The sequence below is a fragment of the Mus musculus genome, chromosome 10, assembly GCF_000001635.26.
Source record: "Mus musculus strain C57BL/6J chromosome 10, GRCm38.p6 C57BL/6J".
Lineage (NCBI taxonomy): Eukaryota > Metazoa > Chordata > Mammalia > Rodentia > Muridae > Mus > Mus musculus.
This window is the reverse complement of record NC_000076.6, coordinates 123104016-123127903: the sequence shown is the minus strand read 5'-3', so window position 1 is coordinate 123127903 and position 23888 is coordinate 123104016. Positions and strand designations below refer to the sequence as shown.

At 42.1% G+C, this 23888-nt stretch overlaps 1 protein-coding gene across 5 annotated transcripts in view; it reads left to right on the top strand.

The window, feature by feature from the left end:
* The window catches only part of Usp15 (ubiquitin specific peptidase 15), a 92276-nt gene extending 69378 nt beyond the window's left edge, over positions 1 to 22898 (top strand). For 3 of the 5 annotated variants that reach the window (XM_006513227.4, XM_006513226.4, XM_006513225.4), the window contains exons 8-16: positions 35 to 226; positions 1977 to 2092; positions 2219 to 2491; positions 2870 to 2940; positions 3275 to 3390; positions 3819 to 3968; positions 6229 to 6332; positions 8707 to 8795; positions 14217 to 15190. In XM_006513227.4, coding sequence (XP_006513290.1) covers positions 35 to 226; positions 1977 to 2092; positions 2219 to 2491; positions 2870 to 2940; positions 3275 to 3390; positions 3819 to 3968; positions 6229 to 6332; positions 8707 to 8795; positions 14217 to 14399 — 1294 coding nt within the window. In that variant the 3' untranslated portion in view covers positions 14400 to 15190. Of the gene's footprint in view, positions 1 to 34; positions 227 to 1976; positions 2093 to 2218; positions 2492 to 2869; positions 2941 to 3274; positions 3391 to 3818; positions 3969 to 6228; positions 6333 to 8706; positions 8796 to 14216 lie in introns of all 5 variants that reach the window. The other 2 variants (NM_001301628.1, NM_027604.4) reach the window with 1 other exon arrangement.
* The last annotated feature ends 990 nt before the right edge of the window (positions 22899 to 23888 follow it).

Here is a 23888-nt window from a genome sequence, read left to right as displayed (position 1 = left end):
ACTTAAGAGTTTATGGTCATTGTCGCCCGCGTAGGTTTGAAATTAACATCAACAGGGCAGAAGACACAGAGCATGTAGTTATCCCTGTCTGCCTAAGAGAAAAATTCAGACACTCAAGTTACACTCACCACACTGGCTCTTCACTGTTCGGCCAGCCTTTTCTTATGGCTATACCACGAAACAATACTGAAGATAAACTCTATAATCTTCTACTCTTGAGAATGTGGTAAGTACCAAATAAGTATAGTTATACAAAATAAGCATGGCAATATAAAATATCTAAAGAAAGTCATCGTGTGGGGTGCTACCAGAATGTTAAACAAGCCTCTAGTCAGCTTTTTTCTAGACAGATAGTGAACCAGATAGAAACCAGATTACAGCCAGAGAAGGTGGTGATGTACATCTGTAATCTCAGCCTTAGGTGTGACCCACTGCGTGAACAGGACTTAGGGTACATACCTGTAACCCCAGCACTTCTGACACAGAACTGGGACAACCAGGGATTCTTATTCTACCTTTTGGTTTTCTGAGACAGGGTTTCTCTGTGCAGCCCTGGCTGTCCTGGAACTCAGAAATCCGCCTGCCTCTGCTTCTGCCTCCTGAGTGCTGGGATTAAAGGCATGCGCCACCACACCTGGCTTCTATTTTTTTTTTTTTTAATTTATTTATTATATGTAAGTACACTGTAGCTGTCTTCAGGCACTCCAGAAGAGGGCATCAGATTTCATTACGGATGGTTGTGAGCCACCATGTGGTTGCTGGGATTTGAACTCGGGACCTTCGGAAGAGCAGTCGGCGCTCTTAACCACTGAGCCATCTCGCCAGCCCCCTACTTTTTTTACATAGCAAACTTGAGGACAACCTGGGCTACAAAAAGAGTACCAAAGTAAATAATAAAGTAAAAGTAAAATTACATTCTAATCCATTGACCTGGTCACATAAAATTCATTACTGATATTTCAAATTTGTGAACCCAATCCTTAGCTGTTTTACACCAGTGGGAAGGCAGTTCTGGTTGGCCAATGACTAATATTAGTTCAGAGCAGAAATCCTAGTAAATCTCAGATGGCAGCTGGTTCAAAACGTCACAGCAGTATTAACAGGTGACATGGTGAGACAGTACCCCCCCACACACACACATACACACACACACACTGCTTTTTATAAACCTTAATGTGAATAAGGTAATGGCAAATACCATTAGACGTCTTCTCTTATCCTTTATACCTGACATATTTTATATTTCCTATATACCAAAGCATGGTAATTTCATGACCCATGTATAAAGATAACAATACACACATGTGAGGGCCGCTTATGAAGTTCTTGTTTTAAGTTGAGAAATGATCCACTGTGCTACATCTTTAATATATAAAATATGGGAAATCCCAAGATGAAGAGACAATTCAGTAGGTAAGATAAGGCTGCTTGCCACCAGGCTAGCAATCCACATTCAGTCCCTGAGGCCAATGTGGTAGAAGGGGAGAACCAGTGACTACAGGTGTCCTTGGGCCTCCATCTCCACACACCTGATGTACATGCATACACACACACACACACACACACACACACACACACACACACACAAATGTAATTAAACGTAATTAAATTAAAGCAGACCGTGCAGCGAGGTGTGGGGGCAAATACCTTTAATCCCAGAACTGAGATGGCAGAGCTGAGAGAGGTAGGAGTTCAATGCTAGCCTAGTCTACATAGAGTTCACGCCAGCCTCAGAGAGACAATGAGACCTGTCTCAGAAACAAACAAACAAGCCTACAGGTATAAGGGGGGAAAACCCTAGAAGTAAACAGTCCCCTTTTGTATTAAAACCACACAGATACAGATGATGACTCAGCTTTACTTCAGTGTGAGGTCTTGAGGTTAAGTTAACGTAGCTGGTTTTCTTAAGTCAAATGCAAAGTTAATTTTCTAGCAGGCTCATTTATTACCTGATTTTTAAAAATTTCTTTTTGTAGCCGGTATGTCAAAATGTCTACTGAAACTGAGGAAACAGATGGACACCTACGTTGCTGTGAGGACCAGAATATTAATGGGAATGGGCCAAATGGCCTACATGAAGAGGGTTCACCAAGTAAGACTTGTTCTAAGTCCTCCTTCCCCCACCCAGAGCACACGAGTCGCTGTAGGAGAGCAGTGCCAGTGACTCGGAAGTGCACTGCAGGGTTATTTAAAGGCCTCCCTTCTTCCTTACACTAAGGTGAGATGGAAACCGACGAGCCAGATGACGAGTCCAGCCAGGATCAAGAGCTTCCCTCAGAGAACGAGAACAGTCAGTCTGAAGATTCAGTCGGAGGAGATAACGATTCTGAAAATGGATTGTGCACTGAAGAAACATGCAAAGGTCAACTTACGGGACACAAAAAGCGCTTGTTTACATTCCAGTTCAACAACTTAGGCAACAATGACATCAACTACATCAAAGACGACACCAGTCACATCCGATTCGATGACAGGCAGCTTCGGCTGGACGGTGAGTATCTGAGAATGGCGTGGACACTGAACTTGAGCAGAGCAAATTATTGTTTAGGTCAGAGACCATGAAATTTAGACCTGTCTTGAACAAAAGGACGTTTGCTTATCTATAAGTAATAATTAAAAGCCTTAATGAATGCCTTCAACAGTGGCAGTGTTTATCAAAGTCTGTGTGTTTAAGCTTTGTATCACTTCACCGCTCAGATTATTTATGTCAGCGGCATGGGTGCAGCTCTCAGGCTTGCCCTGACCGCCTAGTGCAAGTAGAAACATGCTGGGGTTCCTCTTCTATGGTGTATGTGTTGGCACGAAGATACGCTTATTTTAACATTTAAATCTTACAACATTTTTAATGAAAAAAATTTTTTCACCTCAGAAAGATCTTTTCTCGCTTTGGACTGGGACCCTGACTTGAAGAAGAGATACTTTGATGAGAATGCTGCAGAGGTAAGGCCTTGTCGTCTTCTGCTCTCTCTCACTCTCTCTCTGTAACTAGGAGTTAATGATACTCTTCCTTCTACCTTTGCTTCTACGGATACGTTGATTTTAGCAGAAAACAAGGTTAAGCTACTTAGTCGTTAAGGTGTAGTTGGTCTTGAACATGCTTTCCCTGAGGTTAGTCAGCCAGAGGCTCACTCAGAAGGGGCCGCGTGACCTGTCAGTGGGCGTAAGCTCTGGGATGCTTCTGAAAGTTGGCATTGTTGATAAGACATAGTTCACCTATGACTAAGAGTAGTTTCATTTCACTTGTTCTCATAACTCAAGAAATACATCTCTTTAGGATTTTGAAAAACATGAAAGTGTGGAATACAAACCTCCAAAAAGGCCCTTTGTGAAGTTAAAAGACTGCATTGAGCTCTTCACCACCAAGGAGAAGCTGGGTGCTGAGGACCCCTGGTAAGAGCCGGACACGCGCTGTCTGCGTCCTCCCTGGAGGGCGTGTGCTGGGCGGGCGGGCGGGCCGGCCAAGACTGGCTTTCCTTGGCATTTGAGTGCGGTGTCTTTATATAATAAGCTCTGGTCTAAAGAAGGATGCTGATGGCTCTGTGAAGTATCAGAGTGGAACCTTCATTCTCAGGACTGTATTGTCTTCTCCCTAATAAACCACTTTCATCCTTCCTCTGAGTATTTCTTTATAAAGCTCATGTGAAAATGTAGAGGATTAATGTCGTGAGGAATTGCTTGCATGTTCATTTCTGTTAGGTTTACAATAATTACTCACTGCTAAGATGGAGAACCTGCCCATGCGGTGACTTTGGTTCATAGTTTTCAGTAATGCAGGCATGGTTCTGCCTCTGTCAAGCGCTATGATTTCTTCTTGATAGGTATTGTCCAAATTGTAAAGAGCATCAGCAAGCCACAAAGAAATTAGATCTGTGGTCCCTGCCTCCAGTTCTTGTGGTGCATCTCAAGAGATTCTCCTATAGTCGCTACATGAGAGACAAGCTAGATACATTAGTCGATTTTCCCATCAGGTAAGTTCAACTACTCAGTAAACAAGAGGCCTTCTTTTTTTACTAATTTATGTGATGATTTCCTTATTTTGCATTAGGAAACATCAGGTATAATTAAACCAGTTTAAACATTGAAGTTTTGAGTAGTTATAATAATTTATTAGAATTAGTATTTCACAATATTTTTTCATAAGAGATTTTATTTTTCATGGACCAAAGGAAATGTTTTTTTGTCTGTGTTTTTTTTAAAGATACGTTGTAACTCAGTCTGTACTGAATTACCTTACGTTACAGTACCATTTATAAGATACTTTGTTGGCTTAGTGGCTCTATGTTTTCCTAATAATTATTTTATTATCCATCAGTCACTCCTAAATATGCTTTTCTAGAAAAAAACTAAAATGATACAAAAGTATCAGGGAAGGCTTAGACTGCACCATCAGATGCTATCTTTGGCATCCTTCTCAGATGGTGATGCGTGAAGAGAGGACAGTCTGAGGGCACAACAGAGTTAATTCTCAAAACTCTGAGGCCAGCCAGCGTGTCTGGGGTTTTGTTGGTTGGTTGGTTTTTACTACACAAAATTGGAAATTGAGAAGGTGAACAGTTAGCATTATTTGCCTCCCACACTAACTTATTATTATTATTAGAGCAGGACACTATGGTGTGTGTAAGAGGACATGACAGTGTCTTTCACCCTGTGTAAAGTAGTAGGCATGCCAATGGCATGTATATTAGCAAAGACAGTCGGAAGGATAGCGGGAATGCGAATGGGAAGAGAGTTAACGGACTCAGTATTTTACTGATATTTATTGATTGAAAACATTTTGCAATCATTGAGGGCGAAAGGGCTAGGGCTGAGTGGGTAAGTGTGCACCTCTACACCATCCTTGAAGCACTGGGTCACGAATGTGTTCAAGACCATGCTGTCTAGAAACTCAAATAAGGCATTTTTATCTTAAAATACTGAGCCATAATGTTTCAAGAGTATATCATTTTAACAGTGTGAGTATTGGAAAGCTAGATTCAATAGCAGTATATTTAAAATTGAGAAACATTATTACCTTTTAATGATGCAAGCATAAGAATGATTCCCAGAAGCCGGGCGGTGGTGGCGCCCACCTTTAATCCCAGCACTCGGGAGGCAGAGACAGGCGGATTTCTGAGTTCGAGGGCAGCCAGGGATACACAGAGAAACCCTGTCTTGGAAAAAAAAAAAAAGAGTGATGCCCAGAAACAAGGTGGTTTTGTTCTTGACTTAATACACAATAGATAATGAACAGTATGTTGCATTCAAAAGATGCTGCCCATTTCTAGTGTATGAGTCATGCAGACTACGAAGCATAGGATAAAAACCCTACATTTTAATATTTTTACTAATACTTTGAAAATGTAACACAATGTATTTGATCACTTCAAGACTCTTCCCAACTCCTGCAGTCTACCCTCTCCTGTACACATCACCCCCTTCCTGTCCTCTTTTTTTCTTGAGATTTAGTTTTACTTTGTAGATGGTTTGCATCCTAGGCCTGTGTGCCACATGTGTGCAGTGACTGCAGAGGCCAGAGCTGCCGTGTGGGGACTGGGAATTGAACCTGGACCCTGTGAAAGAGCAGCTGATGGTCTCTCATGCTGATCCATTTCCCCAGCACTACCACCCCTGTCGTTGTCGTTATAAGACACAATCTCTTACAGTCTTTCCCTCCCCTGCCATGATCTTCCTGAGATTTAAGTGGAGGGCTGGATTGTAAATGCACTAAGTGGAAACAAGTACCCCACGGTTGGCCCGTTGGTCTCTGTGTCTAACCAGTTGTGACTGGATGGAGCCACCTCGTCTGTGAGTCTGTGAGCAGGGAGCACTGTGCAGTTAGAGGGTATACTGGGTTACAGAAGCAGCTGCAGGGGGTTCTCTCAAAGTTTTTAATTTATGGGTATTACTAAGAAAGTTGATTTTTACTTTTCATTTTAATTTTTTTCTCTGGAACACTGAAAATTAATGTGGAATCATGAAAACATCAATCAGAATAACATTCAGTGTTGAATTATTAACCCCTAAACACTAAAATTTCAAGGGTACATGTCCAATTCATTTGGTAAATTATCTCTGGGTAATTTCTTCTATGAGGTATGTGTGTTTGTTGCTGATGTTGTTGTATTAATGCACATGCATGAATACATATAGGAGAGTCAGTATTAGCAGAAGACACTATTTATTGCTTTAGAAGAGAAATATTTCATCACTTTTAAAGTGTGCCTTAACCTCTGATTTCCTTTTTAACAGTGACTTGGATATGTCAGAATTCCTAATTAACCCAAATGCAGGTCCTTGCCGCTATAATTTGATTGCTGTTTCCAACCACTATGGAGGGATGGGAGGAGGACATTGTAAGTTGACATTTTACATTTTAACCTTTTCATGTACTTTTTCCTGTAACATAGTCAGTACTTTTAAGTAAATAAAATGTCAAATGAATCTTGCTTATAATCATTGTTCAATAGTCTTAGGTGAATGAATCACCTGTATAGCTTGTATTTTAAAAGCCAGTTCTATATAGGAATAGTTAATGCCCTTCAGCTGAAGGCCAGGAAGGCACATGCTGTCTGTCTAAGGTCCTGTCCCTCCCACCCATCAGCCTCGCTCCTTTTCAGGTATCTGCAGCTGTGCTCTTCTGCAACTCTTTTCTTTTTTAAGATTTATTTACTATGTACACAGTGTTCTGTATGCCTGTAGGCCTGCAGGCCAGAAGAGGGCACCAGATCTCACTGTAGATGTTTGTGAGCTACCATGTGGTTGCTGGGAATTGAACTCTGGACCTTTGAAAAAGCAGCCAGTGCTCTTAACTATTGAGCCATCTCTGCAGCCCTGCGTACTTTGAAACCATGTATATTTATTTGTTAAGCAATAGGTACTGTTGATCTCAATAACTTCCTCTTGTTATTTAATCTTTTGCTTTTTATGATTACAATTATGGCATTTATCTTTCCACTCCAAATTACACTTAACGCTCTACTACTGTAAGACTGAAAACGAGTCAGTATTTATGGTCTGTTATCCAAGGATGCCTCTGAGCTGTCCATAGTGCCGCTTCCTCACACAGTGAGCGTGCGTGCCGAGCGGATGGGAGTTGAGGCTGCCTGTGCCAGCTCACACTGCACTGGGCAGACGACTGCCATTCCCGTGGTCATCGTTTTATCCTTCTCAGTGCCCGCTTGATTGCATTAACTGAGTAGAGTTCTTAACGATTTCAGTCATAAGTGAAATAGTCTTTTTTATATATATTACTTCACTTTGAAATCAAATCTATCGTCCCAAAACAAGCTACATTGCTTTTGTTTTTCTTTCTGAAATCACCAGAACAATATGGACAGTAACTATCCCAACAAGTCTACTAGAATATATCCCTACATCTGGGCCTGACCCGTGGGTTTTCTGTCTCGTGTCATTATGGACTGTCAGTCTTCTCTTGTTGTTGTTGTTGTTGCTGCCTACATCTGGACATTGTTACCTCTGTGAAAGGCTACCCTCTGCACCCCACTCCGGCTTACCTAGGACTGGCTCTTCATAGTTGCTGTTGGGCTGTGTGTTGGCTTTATCATTCTTGTCTCACTGTTGCTTTATAATCACCCTCTCCACGGGTCTAGCTTGCTAAGATTTTCAAAGAGGGTTACGAAATTCTTTATTTAGTCTATCTCACAGTTTTCTCATTTTCTTTAAGACTGAGAATATTCCTTCTGTGGGTGCGCTGTCTACTCTGCAGTTCTCTTGAGTTCAGACTGACAAGCTCAGCACATGCATTAGGCCTCACGCCGCTGAGCAGATTTAAGAAGGGATACAGAACGAAAGACGTGAGGCTGTTGCATGCAGGATCCTAGAGGGAACACAGACAGAAGATGTTCACGGCTGGTTACTGTGAATCTGTGTGGTTGCAAGGAGGGAAAATGGCTGAAGGCTCCCCAGGGGAAGCTGTCATGCCACCCTGTTCCTCAGCACCTCGGAATGTTGATGGTTAATGTGTATGTGTACAGCTATGGTCGGAGCGTGTTCTGGTAGCACATGGGGGTTTGAGCATCCTTTATACGAAGCATGGAGTAAAAAGTACCACTTGTCATCTTTCCCTGTTCTGTACTCTATTAAAGGCAGGGAAATCCTAGTGTGTAAGAGCCACAGGTGACTGAGCAAGGTTGTCAGAAAGGAAAATGTCATAGGAACTTAAGGAATAAAGATGCTGGACTTAGGCATCAGACCCAGCCTGAGTAACAGCTCCACTGCCTGGAGCAAACTGTCCTCTGGAAGCCTAAGGTTCCTAGTTCTCCAGTGAGAATCGGGGTGGTGCCTGAATGTGGATGCAGTGCACAGTATTGCACCTGCTTACATAACCACTACATAAATGGAACTATCTCTAATTACCACTGGTATATTTTTATGTGAATTTTTTTTTAAAAATTATTTATATTATTATTTTACCATAGTTTTTCTTCCTCTGAAAAATGTCACACGTTTCAACTTAGAAAAAAAAAGTATTTAAATTTGCTAGAAATGATTCTCAAAGGCTTTGTCAAATCACTTGAATGTGTTCTAGTTTTATATAGATACTTCTCATCACATGAGTGTGTTCTACCCTCGTGAAGATACTTACCATCAGGTTAATGTACACTACCTCTTACAGATGTTTATCATGCCTCTAGTAAATATTTCTTAGGCATGCGATCACAGAGTTGTGAGGGTTCCAGTCAAGAAGTAACTGTATTCTTTCATTAGATACTGCTTTTGCAAAAAACAAAGATGATGGGAAGTGGTACTATTTCGATGACAGTAGCGTCTCCACTGCATCTGAAGACCAAATCGTGGTAAGTATGTCTTCAGTTTCTGAAGTCATGGGGTCAGCCTCTTAGGAAGACATGTAAGTAAACAGAAGGGAAGACTGGGGCTGGAATGTGCTCATGTACCAGGGCCAGGCATGGTAGCGCATGCCTGTTGAGGCCAGCCTGATCCACACAGTGAGTTCCAGGACAGCCCAGGCTACACGGAGGAACCCTGTCTCCGAAAATAAGAGGAAGGGGGTCATCAGAACACTGTGTCCCATACTCTAGCAGCTTGTTGCAAACGGTGTTCATTTTGACTTCAAGACACAGAAAATTGCTTGTTTGGAAATTAATCTTGAGAATTTTCTCAGCACAAAGTCACACTGTGAACAACTTTCTTAGGGGAGTCGTTTTCCTCGGGAGAAAGGGGAGTAGCCCTGAGCTCTCAGACATTGGCTACTGTGGTTGGGGTGCTAGAGCCTGTGAGTTTTAGTCAGGAGTCTTTTAAGCTTGACAGCACGTGACAGCTCATGAGTGAGTAAAAGAATTTACAGATTCTCTGGTCATGTGTCACTCTACGAGGTTAGCCCTGATCCACTGTCACTTTCGCATTCTCAGTAGAGAAACTGGTCAGCTGTTCTCTCTCTGCACTGGTGTTTGTTTTATGTAACAACAACACATTTTTATTGACAGAATTGATTGATAGAAGCTGACTATGGTGTGTTTTAAAAAGAAAACAGTTATTCCATAGAGGTTTGTCCTTCCCTGAATTTTAGTTATTACAATATTATAAAGAGTAAGAAATGTAACAAGGCTGAAGAGATGGCTCAGAGGTGAACGCTGACCGCTCTTCAGAGGACCCGGGCACCTTTCCCAGAACCCACGGTGTAGCCTGGTATTCTAATTCCAAATCTGCTGTCCTCTTGGCCTCCACAGCATCAGACTTGCACAGGGTACACAGCAGACAGAATAGCTATACATGTAACAAAAAACCTAGACATGTAAATTTTTGAATGTTTGGGGTTTTTTTCCTTACTTAGAAAGAGAGGTAGTAACATTTCCTTGTGGTGTTTCCAATACAGGTGTCCATGATACTAGAAATGCTAACTGACGCCTGTGTTTCCAGATTAAATACTAAAGAGTAGACAGTAGTGTTTATAATATTTCAAGGATTCACGTTCTTAAAGCAAATTAATAAGATTCTGAACCCATCTACTGGCACAGATTTACTCTGTGAAACAAACAGGTCAAAAATAACTTGTCTCTCTTCCCTCCTGTTCACCCAGCGTGTATTTGTGACTGCTCTACAGTCTCATAGCTTGTAGTGTTCTGAAACAATGATGCCATTGTACCGAATGTCCTTACACAAGCCTACGTGGTAACACCTTCCTACATACCTAGGCAATAAGTTGAATGCTATACTAGCTTTTAAAAATAGGTAAATGGCCGCTTTAGCACCTCCCATCTGTGTACGAATCCCACACTTCAGTTCTGTTTCTCTGATCCTTCCGCCCAACATCTGAAAATGAACTGTCCTAATCCTGCCTTTCACATCAAAATGTATCTTGTTCAGGTTTGGCTGATAGAGGCCATTCGTTTCCACACCGCATAAGCCAGACTTAGTGCTACACTCCTTAGTCCCGGAACCCAGGCAGTGAGGCAGCCGCACATCAGGAATTCAAGGATGAAGTTAATGTTGTTGTTGCTTTCACATGAGTCTTCATTTAGTCAAGGAACACTTGAGTATGTGTGTCCGGCACAGCCTAGTTCCATTCTGAACAGCCATGCATTTCACTGTCTCTACCCCTTAACAACCCGGACACAGACAAATTAACATCATCATATGACAGAGACAGAAAGGGGTTGACTGTGCTGGAGGAAGTAAGGAAGTACGGAAAATTTCAGTCTAAACACAATGCTTGGCCTTCCCCTGCTCCTACGAATATGTAAGTTAAGTAAGCGTCACCAAGCACAAGCTCACCTGAAACCTGAGAAGCCCAGGAGGCCTGGCAAGGGTGCCATTGCCAGTGTGAGGCATGAGAGATCAGGATGTGGGGACGGGATTAGCCTGCAGGTCAGATTAGCGCTTGGGAAAGAACGTGGTATCGTAACTGCTCTCACCTTCAACTTGAGCGGCTCTCGGGTGCTTGCTTGGCAGATAGTGTAATAGCACCGTGTGTTCTATCTTCATAGCTCGCTGGTATCATGAGAGCAAGGGAGACTGAAGGTACTGAGTCGGCAGAAAGGCTACACGAGGCTGACAGCGTGATTTACGGACTTAAATTACTCTGCTCAAAAGAGAAGGAGCGTGTGAAATATTTGAATAGAATTAGTAAAACCTGACTGGAGTTCCTTATTAAGATAGAAATGCAATGATTTATCAAAGTTGGAAGGAAGTTTGCCAGTGACATTCGAAGTGTATGATAACCTAGTTGTAGAACTAAATTCAGTTCAGGGTAAGAACTGGATTATTTTTACCAACCATGGGCTCACTGTGTAGTCCAGGCTAACCTCAACTTGCTAAGTGCTAGGGCATGACCTGTTATTCTTAGCTAGCAGTTGAAGCCACAGGCTCTTTTGAAATGCCAAGTGAGGGACACAAGCTGAGACAGAGCAGGGCGTCTTTAAAGGATTTAGTGAGACCACAGAAGAATGCCCTAGGAACTGGAAGAAAGATGTAGGGAGAGGCAGTGTCACTGAAGACAGAAGTTACTGGAGAGAAGGCTGTGAAATATCAAGTACGACTGAATGATGGACTACTTTAAAGACAGCCAGTTGACTCTGACACTGCTGGCCCTCCTGAAAGCCATTTGGTTACAGTGGTTTGGACAAGTTAGGTGACATTGAATTGGAGCTGATTATGAGGCGCTGGGTAGACTCTGGCAGCCCAGTGGAGCAGAGGAGAGGTTGTAAGATTGGAATGGAAGTTCTTTCCATGGTAAGGATTTTTGATGCAGAATAAAACAAGTCATTTTTAAACCAGCAAGACGTGTCTGGTACAGTACGTAGTGCACATGTACATAATCCACATGGAGCTCACACTGTGGCACGCGTCTGCTATTTTAGCATTGGAGACTCAGGCTGGGAGGTCACAAGTCCTAGACCATCTTGTACTACATGGCAAATCCCAGGTCAGCATGAACTATGTTGTTAGTTTACAGAGTATTAGATCTCATTATGACATTCCCCTGCCCTTCATACCCCTGAGCCCCATAGGTGCCATGTGTGCCATCCCGTTTGCTCAAAACCTCTTGTCCCTTTCTTGTGGCTGCCATATGGTTTCACGGCCTGTATCCATTCTCACACACACTTAAATATGAACATACATACATACATACCAACTTTAAACAGTTAGGATCTGCTTATGAGGAAATGTGGGTTTTTGTCTTTTTGAGTCCATGTTATCTCACTTAATATACTTTTCCAGATCAATTTATCTTCATGAAAATTTATTATTTCCTTTTTCTTGACTGCTGAATAAAATCTGATTGTGTGCATATACCTCATTCGCACTATGCGGTCGGTCATGTGTTGATGAGCATCTGGACTGGTCTGGTTCACTGTAGTGTGGAGGTAGCAGCAGTAGACATAGATGTGCAGTGTCCCTGGTAAGGTATGTGGTGGGTCCTTGCAGATGGCCCAGCAGTGGCTCAGCTGGGTCTATGCTGCTTCTCATCTTAGTGTCTGCCAAGCCTCCGTACTGAGTCCACGCTCCCACTGCAGTGAGGGAAGCTTCCACCTTCCCTACTTCCTCACCACACCCGACATCTGTGTCGGGACCTCAGCCATCCTGGCTGGGGAGAGGGACTCAGAGTTTGCACTTTGTTGTTGGCTAAGCATGGCTGATATTTCAAACTCTTTATTATCTATTCGAGGTTCTTCTTTTGAGAACTGTTTATTTCACTGGCCCATTTATTGGTTGACACTTTGGGTGTGGGGTTGAATTTTTGTACTTCTTTATTTAGATTTCAACCCTGTTTGAGATAGAAGTCATAGAAAAGAATTGCTCCCGTTCTGTAAGCTGTCAGCTCACTCTGCTCATCGTTCCCTTTGCTCTGCACAACTCATGTCCTGTAGACTCCAGTGTTCATTCCCACTAGCCTGGGCTACCTCTTCAAACAACACAGGAGCCATGAAGATGGCTCAGGTTAAAAGCACAGGCTGCTCTTGCAGTGAACCCTGGGTTCCATTCCCAGCAGCCACATGGCAGCTCACTACTGTCTCACTCCAATTTCAGGGGATCCAGTGCCCTCTTCTGGCTTCTATAGAAATGGGGTTTCTCATTGATGCTCACACATACATACAGACCAAACACCTATACAAAGTTGAAAAAAAGTAAATATAAAAGATTACAGTGATGATTGCTGAACCATCACCTTTTATTGGACATGAGGGTCAGCCACAGTTGAATTCTTCATGGATAGGAGTGGGGCAGGCAGTCATGCTCAGGTGTGCCAGGCCCTCCACCGTGAGCCCTTGTTAGTGGTAACTGTATTATGGGTCATGACCTCTATGAAAACCTCCAGCAGTGCCTGCCACAGGGGATGAAATCCCACAGCAGTATCTAGGTGGCAGTTCTCCAGGTCTCATCTCCATCAGCTGCTTCCCCTGCAGTGGCTCGGCCATAACATCCTGCAGTCCTGGGCTTGGCAAAACCCAGGTGCCTGCGAGAGCTACTGGGAAAGGAATACGTACCCTGGAAAATAGTCCTTTAAAATGAGTATTTTCAAGTTGGGATGGTAGTACACACTTTAGTCCCAGCACTCAGGAAGCAGAGGCAGGCAGATCTCTGAATACAAGGCCAGCCTGGTCTACAGATGGAGTTCCAGGACAGCCAGGGCTACACAGAAAAGCTTGACTCAGAAAACCAAAGGAAAAACAAATGTCTTTAACATATGTTAGTTATACCAAGAACAGGTTTCTGTATGACATTTTCAGGGATGTGAGTGGTATCCTTCAGTAAGCTTTATTCTCTGTAATTGTCCCCATCCACTCCTGCCCTTTTCTGTTCCCTGATTGTCCCTCTTGTACTTTCTTTAAAAAAAAAAAAAAATCAGTGTTCTTCCAATAAATACCAGAGAAATGTTCAACATTTTTAACCCCCAAGGGAAATGTTATTTAATAGGGAAGGTGCACTAGAGGTCAGGCATAAGCTGAAGCTAATGGTGTTAGATAGAAAGACATTCACCTTCAAGGAAATCAAAAACACGGGTATTTTAAAACAAGTACACTAGTTTGTATTTTGGCTGTATATATTTCTTAGTCCAAATTATATAGAATTAACCTGTTTCATTTTAAATATAGAAATAATTACATTTAGCCAATTTTAGTAGCTTCCATGTGATCATGTGTAGTTTTTTTTTTTTTTTTTATGTCATTAAAATTGGTTACTAGTTAACAATTGATACCGTAGCAGCTGTGATGTTTGTCTGTTGCCACCGCTGACACACCTTGCTTGTTCGACAGTCCAAGGCAGCGTACGTGCTCTTCTACCAGAGACAGGACACTTTCAGTGGGACTGGCTTCTTCCCTCTTGACCGAGAAACTAAAGGTGCTTCAGCTGCCACAGGTATCCCCCTGGAAAGTGACGAAGACAGCAATGATAATGACAATGACCTAGAAAATGAAAACTGTATGCACACTAATTAACGAAAGTGCAAGAAGCCATAGGAGAGACTTTCCTGCTGGTGGTGTCTATGGAGATGAAGTTATCACCACATGAAACAGAAGTCTGAGATGAGGAGTTTCAGATACCCGAATGTAAATCCTTTATCAGATTTTAACTTGTGCAGTACTTGAAGTGAAACACAATGAAAACTTTAACAGAAATTGTCTCTTAATACATTTACAGTCTTGTATTTACAAGCTAAATATATATAGGAAATCACAAATAAATCCCTTTTAAGTTTGCTGCTGTTTTGATGAATTATGTTTTCTTTAATTTTTTGGATGTGACTTAATTGATGACAAATGTTAAATTTGTGGATGTTGGTCATTAATTTTGCTCTAATAATACTGCAAGAAAACCATGGCTGAACTTAGTTCTTGGGTAATCTAGTTCCTGCGCGTTAGGCTGCCTGTCTGCGCCATCCGGGTACTTAGCTGCTGTGTCGGTGTGGCTCAAATACTGCAGTGTCCTTGGTACACCAGATTCTCTGATCTGTCCCTGGTAATCAGTGTGGGTCTGTTCCCACCACGTGAGGAACAGTCTTGAGGAAGTTCCCTTTTGTTGTCTCATTAAAGTGCAGGCCATGACATTGACTTCCCTCGCTGTGGGAACGAACGCCTTCTAGATTTCACATGCCATCAGAATCATTTTCAGCTACATGTATGTATTTTTCACTGCAATTGGAATCTATTTAAATTTTTCAATTTTGTTTTGGTTTAGAATGCTTATCTTCACTCCACTGTTGGTTCAATATTAAAGGTTTTTGCTATTAGTCCCTACTCCATTTTGGTAATTTGGCAACTTTTTAGCTCTCCCAGTTACTGTAGCTTTAAGGCGGGCTGGTTAGTACTCTGTATCTGTAGTAAGAATTGCATCACAGTTAGGCGAGGCTTTCTGTTCACGTACTAGCCTTTAACTCATCGATAACTGGGCTATAGAGGTAGGTCTGTTAACTTTCTCTGTGTGTTCCTGATGGAATTCACCATAGCCTTACAGCTTTTCTCGGAAGGTAACCTGTATAAGAGAAATAGCGTTTGCATGTTCCAGAGTCAGAACCTTGCAGCACATGACGCACACAAACCTTGGGTTTCATTTAGCTTCTCACAGTCAAGGATCCAAGACGCCAAATCTATGTGTGAGCATTTGACACATTCTCATTTGCTGCTTCTCTCTCCCTCTGATCCAGTTGAAGGAATGTATGGGTGACTGGCAGGCAGTGCTGCCTTCAATAGGAAACTAAACGCTGGGGCCCATCTCCCACCCGACTACCTGAGAAACCGCTTTGTGTCCCACTGTTACTAAAGCAGAAAGTATAGTGTTCTTCACTTGAACTAATCAAATACAATAGATTATAAATTGTGTATTGTAAATAAAAGTTCACTCTGTGAGTGCACATTTTGGTAAATTATTTATTTATGTTAACATTATAAAAGAAAGGGAAAAAATGCATTTGGCCAGGATAAGTAAGGTATGTTGGTCATGGCTTTGCTTTATATCTTGATATTAAAGCTGGTTTTTGATCCTGGTCTTTTAAAAGCTGCTTTAGGTATCGATTCTTTTTTTTTTTTTTTTTCTGTTCTTTCTCTTTTTTCTTTTTTTTTTCTTTCTCTCTCTCTCTCTTTTTTTAAATGTAAACTGACCTCCTGCATGACAGAGGTTAATATTTTGTCTGCACTTGGGTTCACTTGAGTTTACATTTGAAATGTGCATGTTTATTTATACAGATTTCAATAAAGCTATTGACGGCCTTATTTAGTCTTTTATTTCTTACTCTGAAACCACTGAAGTAAATCCAGTTTTCTGCATAGACGACTTGACTGTACAGTGACATTATAGTTAGTATTACAAAGGGAATCAAATCCTATTGAGGATGTTTTAAACTTGGGTCGGTGTTGTTTTAACTCACATACTCATTGAGCAGACAGTGCAGTTTTCTGCTTGCCTTTGGAGCATGTATTCGTTCTGCCCTTAAACTTACTTTCATATGTTTAAAGTCCATGTTAACTTCTCATAGACCTAGATTATAGTATCCACCCTGACTCATTTGCTTTCTGTTGTATTTTGTTTGTGTTGTTTACTTCCTAATCCATTTGCTTGGCTATTGAGAGGGTCTTAGGCTGACCTTCACCGCCCCTGAAGCCCAGGCCAGGCTCAAAGTCTTGATCATCCTGCCTAGGCCTCTGAAATGCCGGGACTGCAGATGAGAACCACCATGCCCTGACTCAGACCACATCCTTTCAATGCATGCCATCAAGTCCTTTTCTCACTGAGAAGAAACATTTAGAGAATGCTGTGGATGCCGTTGAGTCTGTCAGACGATCGCTTCATCTGCAAAAATTAACCTTGTAGCATAAAAAAAAAAAGAACTAAAGAGATGTTCATATGGAATACAGGGTCATTAGGAATAGATTTAGATTAGAATTCTACTGGTAACTTTGCCTGTTAGTAATTGTATGATTTTGAACTTACTCTTTCTTAGCCTGTCTCTTGACCTATAAAGTAATGACAACTCCAGTAGCAGCTGTTTATGGAGGGCTTGCTCTAAACCAGTCACTCTATTAAAATGTGTGTGTGTGTGTGTGTGCGCGCGCGCACATTCTCCCATCTCATCCCTCAAGAGCTGTGTGGTAGGGACCAGACCATTCATTATCTTCACCTCCCATACGTTGTGTCCCAAAGTTCTCACAGTTATTGTGTGGTGACGTCCGCATCGTCCCCTCAGACACATACCGCCTCACTGTGTCACAGTGCCTTTCTCACCACACAACTCAAATGAGGTCATCTCGTCTTCCAGCAGGCAGGCTTTTGTGAACAATGTGGCACTTGTTGCTGATTGCTTCTGTCTGCGTGGAAAGTGCTGTTGTTAGAGAATTTAGCTTCCAGTAGGAAGAGTAGCAGCTGGTACACTTAGCCTTTCACCTTTCATTCCACAATGAACTTTATCGACGTATCACACTATTCGCTATTTTGATTGCATGTTAAATATTACGTGGTATATGATTTAAACCATTCCCCTAATTTCAACCTGAATTTCAAGTCTCTTTAATTTTTTTTAACTTCACATGTAATTTCTCTATTATATTTCACTTTATTTGGGAAGGAGAGTGCATGTCATGGCACGTGTGGAGATCAAAGGACAACTTGCAGAACTGTGGTCTCCTCTCCTACCACGTGGGCCCCTTGAGATCGATGGAAGTGCCTTTACCTGCTGAGCCATCTTACCTTAATTGTTTTGTTAGTTCAGGGAAGGGCACAGGTATACTATGGTGAGCACAGGGTGGCTAGAGGATTAGTGGCATCTTTTCTCTCCTTCCAGAGATCGAACTTGGAACATCAGGGTTTCATAGGGAGCGCCTTTACCCACTGAGCCATCTCACAGGCCCTGTGTTTATATTTAAATGACCTCTGACAAAGCTGTAGCCTGGTGCTTTTAAGTAATCCTTGCTTTGGCTTATAATCTGATTTTAGTAATTCTTGTGTTTTTCCTTGCATGGCAGACAACAAGGTATTAAGAACCACACAAAACATTGAGTTCAGCATAAAGAAAACCAACTCGTACCTAAATTAGATGTTGCACAAGGGCAGCGCTTTTTGTGGCTATCTTATTAGAAGAAAGCCACGAGAGATTCTGAGAGAAGGTGAGCGTTGCATACCAAAGGAGAAAGTCAAAGAAGAGCCTGCCTGAAAGGAGGCAGTTCCCACCTGTGGCCATGCTCAGCACTGGTACCCAGCCGATTTTCAGTCAGGCTTTCTGCCTTTCAACTCTACGGGCTGCTGTTTGACGGCTGCCCGCTCCCGGTCCCGCTGTTTGTCCGGGTGCACAGTTGCACAGGTTAGATTCTCTTGCCAGTGTCACTAAGATAGGAATGTGAAGAGACCTTGTGTCCCATTGAGGAGTCGGGTCCTCCAAAAGATTGAATGCCACCTTGTCTGAAGCCAAAGAACAGTAGTAGTCTTCCTAGTTCTTACTCTATAACAGAATTGATTTCTTTTACTGCCTGAAGAATTTTAAAATAGTTTCTTTTAAAAATAATGTTGATGCTTCCAGGTAATTCTTTTGAGTGCTGCTTGACCAGAAGATAAAGAAAAAAACCAAGTGTGTTTATACCCTTGGTGGTGCAGGTGCAGGTGTGTGTTATATATTGTTTCGTGGCCAGATTTTCCTAATGAGAAAAAAATATTTTTCTTAAGCATTCCAGATTTGGGACATTTTGATTCAGTATGTATATGCTTTGTGTATTTAATTCATATTTACTATAAATTACAGAAGAAATTGCTAAATAGTTTAGATGGCATGTTTGTTTAGAGCTAAATATATTAAATTTTTATAAGGGACATGGTTTCCAAAATAGCAGATTTGGGAAAATAAAATATATGTATAGTAAAAATTCAAATACTAAGCAAGCCTTGTTTTCACTATTAGAAAGATCAGGAAATCTTGTCTTTAAAGAAATGGCTAATATAAAACACAGTCCAAAGATTATTTGTGGCGAATACAAGCACTGAGATACATACCTGTATCATACTGTGCTCTCATGATTCCCCAGCTATTTGGGGCTCCTGCAACTAGCCAGAGTAGTTGAAGGGAAAGACCCTAAATTACTATCTGAATTCAAAAGTAGATAAACTACTAAAAAATCAAGTTGTTTTTTGGACAAGAGTTTCAAGAAATAAAGGAAAAAAAAACAAAAAACAGTCAGATGGGTTTCACTATTGGTTTGTTGTTGAGGTCTGGTCCCCTGCCAAATTTTGCAAAGGTGCTAAAAATACAACCATCTCTTTGGGAATGGTATTTTAAATAGTACTGTAAAAATAAAGCTACATTTTTAAATAATTTTTTATATCTCTGTGTGTGTGTGTGTGTGTGTGTGTGTGTGTGTGTGTGTGTGTGTGTGGTGCATGCCACACGTGTGGGGAAATCCATGGAGGCCAGAAGAAGGCATTGGGTGCCCTGGAGCTGGAGTTACAGGTGCTTGCTGGAAACTGAGTATCTGGAAGAGCTGGAAGTGCTCTGTTAACTGCTGAGCCCTCTTTCTAGCCCCAAGACTGCATTTTTAATATGCACAAAATCAAATACTCTGAATGTTTACGTTGTTTTGGCAGCTGACTGTTCTTCAGTAGGAAAGCTTGCCAGGTTTGTGGCTTATTTTGCTAATGTTTTCCCCCCGCATATCAGCAATTTATAGCTTCATCGGTTTAATTGGGTGGGGGGTGGGGGCTAAGTTTCATCTTCTGTGACCTTTCAGATTTGCTTGTGGCTAACATACTTGTCTGACTCCTCACACAGTCAAGAGAGCAGGGAACAGCCTGCCTGCTGTCCCTGTTTATAAGGCCTCGTAATGTAACCTTAGCCATTTCAGCGTAAGGGTTACTGAACGGCAGCCTGTGGCATAAGCTCCATCTTTAGAAAGGTCTGCTCTCTAGGATTGTATCGCTCAGCCCAGTTCCTGCCACCTCGGTGCATTCTCTGTTCTACCAGAGTGCCCTCTATCAAGTTTTGATCTTAACGTTCTCTTTTAACCTCTGTCTTCAGATTCTCCACAGAAACAAGACCAATAGGCTGTACAACTAGAAAGTTTCTGTGACTGAAGCTGACAACTTCTAAGACCCACAGTTATCAAGCCAGACCCAAGAATGCACAGACAACCTAGAAAGCCAGGGACAATCTTCCAGCCTAAAAGCCAGCAAGCTTGAGAACAAGAAGAGCCAGTTCCCTTTTGAATCCAGAGGACAGAGAGGACAGGGGTGCCAGCGCAGGGCAGTCAAGCACAAGGGGAGACATGTCCCTTTCTTTCATGCTGACCTTTATTTAGTTGGGATGAGACTCAACACTGGGAAGGCAAGCATATTCACCGTCCATACTTAATGCTCATCTCGTCCAAGAAGATGCTCGGAAGCAGCCAAAATAGTTGGGTACTCTGTACCCAGGCTAGTAGATATAAACCCCTTCACGTGTAAGTGTGCATTAGACACAGGGCTAGACCACTGGTGGTGTGGGCCTACCACTTGTGTGCACTCATCTCTCTCTCTCTCTTGATTTATAAAGTAGGGCAAGTCCAGAATCTCCTCAAAAAGTACTTAGACCGAGATAGATGTTAATTAGAAGACAGAAATCTGGTCTATGAAAACTGTTTGCTTAGCCAACCAGTGAAATGCCTTCAGATGTCCCGTTCTAATGTTGGGGACCAGTGTGGAAACCACAGTCCCCCGTGCACCAGACTCCGGCCCCAGCACTAATGAACTCCCTTGAGATAGATCCTAAGGCTTGGATTGTCTTAAGCTTTATAAAGGGTGCAACGGGTGTTTTTACTAAGGAAACAGACACAGGGTAATCAATAGTTGCTAGAACCATGTCGTCTGCTACGATCATGCTTGAGGAAAAAGATTAAGAACTACCTCCATCCAACTTCTTACCTTTCCTCAAATGCATTCTTCAGCTTTACCATCCCTATAGGGCTTTCCCATGCATTCTCCTTGCCTGGTCTGTTTGCTCTACTGCCAGACACATCTATCCAAAGGGCAGTCCCCTATCTTTTCAGTCGCTCGCTGCACTGGCTATAAGTCACGAGTCCGTCCTCCCCCACTACACCTGATAGAACATAGTGGGATCGAGTATTTCTGTACATAAACTGTCTTCACACAGACATTTCCTCACAGCGACCCTGTACTCCCATCCCACGAGGCTGGGACAGGAACAGAAGGATCATACATTTAAGGACCTTCTGAGCTACAGACTGAGTTCAAGTCCAGACTTTAAACTTCGGGAAGAACCCGTCTTCAGCATAGAAAATGCAGGCTGGGGGCGTCGCTTAGTGGTAGAGCATTTGCTTCAGCCTCCAGCACACACACAAGCTTTCTCAAGCATCGCTGCCCTTGTGGTTTTATGTTTCTAGCATTAATGAGCACACGCTTTAAGTTTTAAACGTAAATACTCTTTTTGGGTGTGCATTAAAAAATAGTGTAGGGCTAGGAATCCCCTGTGTCCCCAGTATGGGATGGGGGTTGGGAGGTAGATGCTAGGTGAGGTAACATTTTAAATCCAGTACGTTTAGGACATTCGGAATATTCAAACTTGGACGTATATTGATTTTCACTCAGATTAACTTCCCTACAGTCCAAAGCGCTGTGCCTGTCTGTACACTTTCCCGAGATGCTGTTCAGGTTCCCGTTTGCATGTTTATGGATTTACAGCTTAGTACATGGGTTTTTTTTTTTTTTTTTTGGTTTTTTAATAATGCTCTCAGTGTAAGCTTTTATGTTTTTCAGGAAGGTGTATGTTGGACTCAAAGTAAAATAGAGTATGTAGTAAGTAGCTGTTATTAAATGGTTCTTATTTCATGTAGATTTTCTAGGGGACTTTTACTGTAAGGAATTCTTTGTTCTAATAAAGACATGCTGCTATCTTTTGGTCTTATCAGAGATCAACCCAGATTTCCATTTGTGTGGGGCCCTCTTTCCATATGGACAGCCCTGTCTGGAAGCAGCCAAGCATCGCCTTTTTAATCTGAAACATCTCTCCGCTGTGCTCAGATAGTTAACGTGATTCAGCTCCTCTGTGCTCAGATAGTCAGGTGGTTCAGTTTCCTGGTTTTACTTCTGGGGGTTTTCTTGTGACTTGTTTGCCTCAATCATGTACATAGGACGTTAGGAAATGTTTAGATGACAGAAGTGAACTGTCATCTACGACTGTTGAGATGGCTAATGGGTAAGGGCCCTAGCCTGTAAGCCTATGACCCTAGTTCCATCCATGGGGCCCACATGGTGGACGGAGAGAAACAATTTCTGTCAATTTGTATTGATAGTCCTTTAAAAACTTGTCAGTTTGGAATATTCTAGTACTTCTCTGCAAATTCTGGATTTTTTTTAAAAAAAAGTAAATTCTACTTGTGCCCGTGTTTTACATTGAGTTAGACCTGCTGGAGCCGGGGTCCAGAAGGGTGGTCAGCTGGCAGACTTTTAGAAAGTGGAGGGTCTTTCTTTAACAAAAGCTCTGTTCAGTTTTTCTCAAAAGCCACAAAGTGGCATCTTGAAACTGGGGTGAGAACCCAGAGGTGTCACATCAGCTGTGATCATCCTCTCAGTCTTTGTGACCAGTGTCCAAGATTAGAGTCCTCAGAGCCAAGAGTATGTCCTTCCATCTCTTAAACCCACAAGCTTTGTCTCGGGAAGTTTGAACTTGGAAAGTAAGAAAAACAGAATTTTTTTAACTCTAGCACAAAGCTCTTGCTCATGAAATTCACAATCCGGGGACCTTTTCTTTCTTTTCAGGTGCTATGGCTCGAACCCAGGGCCTCACACACGGTAGGCAAACACCCCCCCCCCCTTCAGCTCCATTCTCACTCTCCGGCGCTATCGTATCAAGTGACATGTTTCACAGTATAGATGAATGTACACTATGTAAACAGCCACTGCATTTGCAATGTATGAAATTGCCCTTTGTAATATCAATAAATGTAATAAACATGTTTTGGTCAATCGAATCGCTATATCTGTACATTTAATTTTCTTGCCCCTTCTCCAAACGACTCATCATCCCTTATACTGTTCCTGCTCTCACTCTCAGCCACCTTGCAAGGAAAGACATGGACTGTGCGTGTAGCATGGTAATCATGCAGTGACCCAGTTTTGTTATTGGCTAATTTAAAAGAACAAAGATTTGGGCTGCAGTGTTGCAAGCCTTTACCTTTAATCTCAGCACTTGAGAGTCACAGGCAAAGGCAGGCAGATCCCTCTGAATTTAAAGTCAACCTGGTCTACAAAAGCAAAGTGGGGCACGCCTTTAATCCCAGCACTTGGGAGGCAGAGGCAGGTGGATTTCTGAGTTCGAGGACAGCCTGGTCTACAGAGTGAATTCTAGGACAGCCAAGGCTATACAGAGAAACCCTATACTGAAAAACCAAAAAAAAAAAGTTTCAGACCAGGCAGAACAACACAGTGAAACCCTGTCTTTAAAAAGTGTAATTTTTTTATGTAAATAAAATTTCTGAGCATAGTGATGCATGCCTGTAATCCCAGCTCTTTAGAGTGGAGGCAGAAGAATCAGGAATTTAAGATAATTCTTGGCTATAGAATGAGTTCCAGCCAATCACAGCTGCATGAAATCCTGTCTCAAAAAAAAAAAAAGAAAGAAAAGAAAACTAAAATTAAGAAGAAAATCTTAAAGCCTGCGATCAAACCACTGAGACAAACTGTCTAGATATAGAATAGCATTAACTGGGGGCACTGAGACGTTTGGTTGTGATCCTAACAAACTCCATGCGGTTCAGAGGGCTTACATGTACAGTGCTGGCTCATGATACAGAGTCTCATCATTTGAGGAAGCCCAAGTATCTTTAATAACCAAAGGAGGAATTTTTTAAATGATGATGCCATTGTAGGCAGCTACAATGTCTACTTTCAAACTCCAAGTTCCTGGCTTATTCCTACACTGTACCCAGAGTAGAAACTACAAGGAAAAGAATAGCTGCTAA